Source organism: Octopus bimaculoides, chromosome 14 (genome assembly GCF_001194135.2).
Source record: "Octopus bimaculoides isolate UCB-OBI-ISO-001 chromosome 14, ASM119413v2, whole genome shotgun sequence".
Classification (NCBI taxonomy): domain Eukaryota; kingdom Metazoa; phylum Mollusca; class Cephalopoda; order Octopoda; family Octopodidae; genus Octopus; species Octopus bimaculoides.
The window spans coordinates 13,073,037-13,076,873 of NC_068994.1; the positions used below are offsets into that span (position 1 = coordinate 13,073,037).

At 39.5% G+C, this 3,837-nt stretch overlaps 1 protein-coding gene across 1 annotated transcript in view; it reads right to left on the bottom strand.

The window, feature by feature from the left end:
- LOC106877573 (trafficking protein particle complex subunit 12) overlaps positions 1 to 3,837 on the bottom strand; it is a 24,346-nt gene that overhangs the window by 8,269 nt on the left and 12,240 nt on the right. Inside the window, exons 7-10 of the mRNA XM_014926512.2 lie at positions 2,864 to 2,922; positions 1,835 to 1,947; positions 1,339 to 1,411; positions 264 to 337 (exon numbers count right to left, since the gene is read on the bottom strand). Coding sequence (XP_014781998.1) covers positions 264 to 337; positions 1,339 to 1,411; positions 1,835 to 1,947; positions 2,864 to 2,922 — 319 coding nt within the window. The remainder of the gene's footprint in view (positions 1 to 263; positions 338 to 1,338; positions 1,412 to 1,834; positions 1,948 to 2,863; positions 2,923 to 3,837) is intronic.

Here is a 3,837-nt window from a genome sequence, read left to right on the forward strand (position 1 = left end):
ATATATATATATATATATAAAACATGATGAGTTTCTTTCAGTTTCTGTCTACCAAATCCACTCACAAGGCTTTGGTTGGCCCGAGGCTACAGTTGAAGACACTTGTCCAAGGTGCCGTGCAGTAGGACTGAACCTTGAACCATGTGGTTGGGAAGCAAACTCCTTACCACACAGCCATGCCTGCGCCTGTACACAGCTGAATAAAACTGATCGTGATGCTGAAGTTAAACAACAAGAAAATCAACAAAGCAAATCTAACTTACCTTGATGGACAGAAGTATGTTAGCAATGATATACATCACTTGACATTGTCGCTTGGACCATAGTTCAAGGGAAGCTAAAAATATAAAAACAAAAGGACCTCAATAGCAACAAATCAGTGACTAACTTGGTGTGTGTTGTAACCCACTAATCCACTGACATTTTTCTTATCTTTCAGGTTTATTTGTTGTAGACATTGGGCTCAGGTGTCCTTTTAAGGGTTTTAGTTGAACCCAGTAGCGACATTTTTAAACCTTGATAGTTATTCTATCAATTTTTTTTTTTCTCTAACTGCTATGTTATGAGGATATAAACAAACTAACACCAGTTATCAAGCAGTGGGTGGGGCAACAAGCACAAATATATATATATATATATATATATATATATATATATATATATATATATATATATGTATATATATATATATATATATGTATGTATGGATATATGTATATATTTTTTCACTTGTTTGTCATTTTGACTGTGGCCATGCTGAAGCACCACCTTCAAGGGTTTTTAGTCAAAGCAATCGACCCCAGGACTTATTCTTTGTAAGCCTGGTACTTATTCTATTGGTCTCTTTTGCTGAACTGCTACATTATGGGGAACGTAAACACACCAACATCACTTGTCAAGCGATGGCGGGGGAGAACAGACATACACACACACACATTTTGGATCTACTTAATCAGGGCTGATTTGAGCCTAGTTCCAAGATACAGCACACGGATTTGCACCATCAGTGACGTTTCTGGGGTTTCAAGGAGTTTGGGAATTTTCAGAAACAGATGCCTTCATCCAGTTAACCCAGCCAGTGTTGATCAAGTCCCAAATCGCATTCTAACAGCGGCAAACCACTGGTTTGTCCTCTTTATTCAAACTCACCTAGTGGCTTGGAATTCTCTGCAGAATCAGTAATGGAATCCATGGTTTTCCTCTTTGCTGCACCAATAACTCCAATCTCAGTCATACCTTTGCAGAATGAATGCCCAACAAAACCCACCAACAGCCTTTTTAAACTGTGAAGCTGGCTACACAACAACAACAACAACAACAAAATCGCAAAAATCTTACCTTTCTTAGATTCTGGAGACAGTTCCACTGAAGAGCCATCTTCTGATAAACCACTTTCAAGATTTGAAATGATCTGTGATAGACAGATGTAATACAGATGTAATATAAATATGTTAAACCAATTTAAACAAACTACTTAACATCCTAATAACATCATTCATACGAAATTTTCATTTGATTATGTATAGGCACCGGCATGGCTGTGTAGTTAAAAAACTCACTTTGTAACCACATGGGTTTCAGGTTCAGTCCCACTAAACAAGCATCTTCTATTTTAGCACTGGGCTGACCAATAGCTTGTGAAGGAATTTGGTAGATGAAAAGTGTGAGGAAGCCTTCTCACACACACACACATATATGCATGTATGTATGTATGTATGTATGTACATGTGTGTATGTTTTTTGTGTTTATGCTCGCACCACTTGACAACTGGTGTTGTTTTATTTACATCCCACTCAACACGCATACACAACAATACAATGTAACTGCCCTCACCTGTTGCACAACAGAAAGAATATAATACAATTTGTCTACAGCATCTTTGTTGTGTCCAAGGTAAAATGGAAGCTGAGCATCCAAAAGACGAAGACCAAATGGGACCATAGAACCTGAAATACAATAATAATAATAACAATAATAATGATAATAATAATCCTTTCTACTATAGGTACAAGGCCTGAAATTTTGGGGGAGGGCATAGTTGATTACATCAACTCCAATGTTCCTTAGGTACTTAATTTATTGACCCTGAAAGGATGAAAGGCAAAGTCAACTTTGGCAGAATTTGAACTCAGAACATAGCGATAGGTGGAATACTGCTAAGCATTTCATCCAGCATACTAACAATTCTGGAACCCACCATCTCAGATAAAGGATATATTAGATAATGTACTTCTTATTTCTTTACTGCCCACAAGGGGCTACACACAGAGGGGACAAATGGATTAAGTCTATTATATTAACCCCCAGTGCGTAACTGGTACTTATTTAATCGACCCCCGAAAGGATGAAAGGCGAGGTCGACCTCGGCAGAATTTGAACTCAGAACGTCACGGCAGATGAAATACCGCTAAAAGCATTTCGCCCGGCGTGCTAACGTTTCTGCCAGCTCACCGCCTTAATCCTTCTGCATACCCATAAAAGGTCAAAATGGTCACAGATAGAATGCTTGTGCTGCCAGAACTTGTCAATATCAGTTACTACATCACCACCTTGCTATCCACACAAAGTTCCCTCCCAAAGCCTCCCTAATATCCATTCATCTTCTCCATCCACTATTCCTGGAAGGGTTGTTGAAGTAGAGTTCTCAGGCACCCCTTCCATAAGGTCCTATCAGAAGCCATTGTCATTACACTTTCCTGCTAGATTCCCTAGTGTAACTGACTGGGACTATGGTATTATCCAATCATCTCATTCTTGGTCTACCCCTATGTCTCCTACCAGTTGCTTCAGCTTCAAGAATCTGTACTGTGATTCTTCCCTGTCACACTCTAGTCACATGTCTGTTAGTATCAGAGCTGTGACCTCTGAATATGGAGAAATAGTGGCTTGATCTGGAGAGATTCACTGATCTCTGACTTACCCTGTCAAAGAACATTATTCCAGAGATCCTTCAGAGGAAACCCATTTCAACCACTTGTACTTTTTACTGTAGTCTTTTAGTCATTATCCATCATTTATGACCATAGGTGATGATAGGCATGAAAACTGAATTAAACAGCAAGTCTGCCTTCCTTTCTAAGGACCAAATACTGGAATTGGCATATTACTATGCCAGTACCTGCACTTCTAGCATCCAATTCAGCCTTCTGCTTTCCATTACTCATGAATATGGTTTCTCAGTATTTCATTCCCATTTCACAACCATTCTTTCTTGCTTTGGCTTGCTACTCTAAACCAACAACCTACCTAAACATATGACATAACTGTAAAGCTGATCTTATTAAACTCAACTCTAAAACACAACAACAAGGAGTTGACGATACTGTATTTTCTGGCATACAAATCAAATTCTCCAAAATTCAGTAGCTCAACCAAAAATTCCAAGTGAAATGGAATTTGGAAAGATAGAAATGAAGTTTGGATGGTTACACTTCATGTTTACATCAACTGTATGCCAGAAAATACATTAAGAATAGCAGTATTTTTATGGAAGCAAAGAGAATTAGAAGAGACATCAACACATAAAAGACCTTTGAATCATCATCATCATCGTCGTTTAACGTCCGCTTTCCATGCTAGCATGGGTTGGACGATTTGACTGAGGACTGGTGAAACCAGATGGCTACACCAGGCTCCAATCTGATTTGGCAGAGTTTCTACAGCTGGATGCCCTTCCTAACGCCAACCACTCCGAGAGTGTAGTAGGTGCTTTTACGTGCCACCGGCACAAAGGCCAGTCAGGCGGTACTGGCAACGGCCACGCTCAAAATGGTGTATTTTACGTGCCACCTGCACAGGAGCCAGTTCGGCAGTACTGGCAACGATCTCGCTTGAAT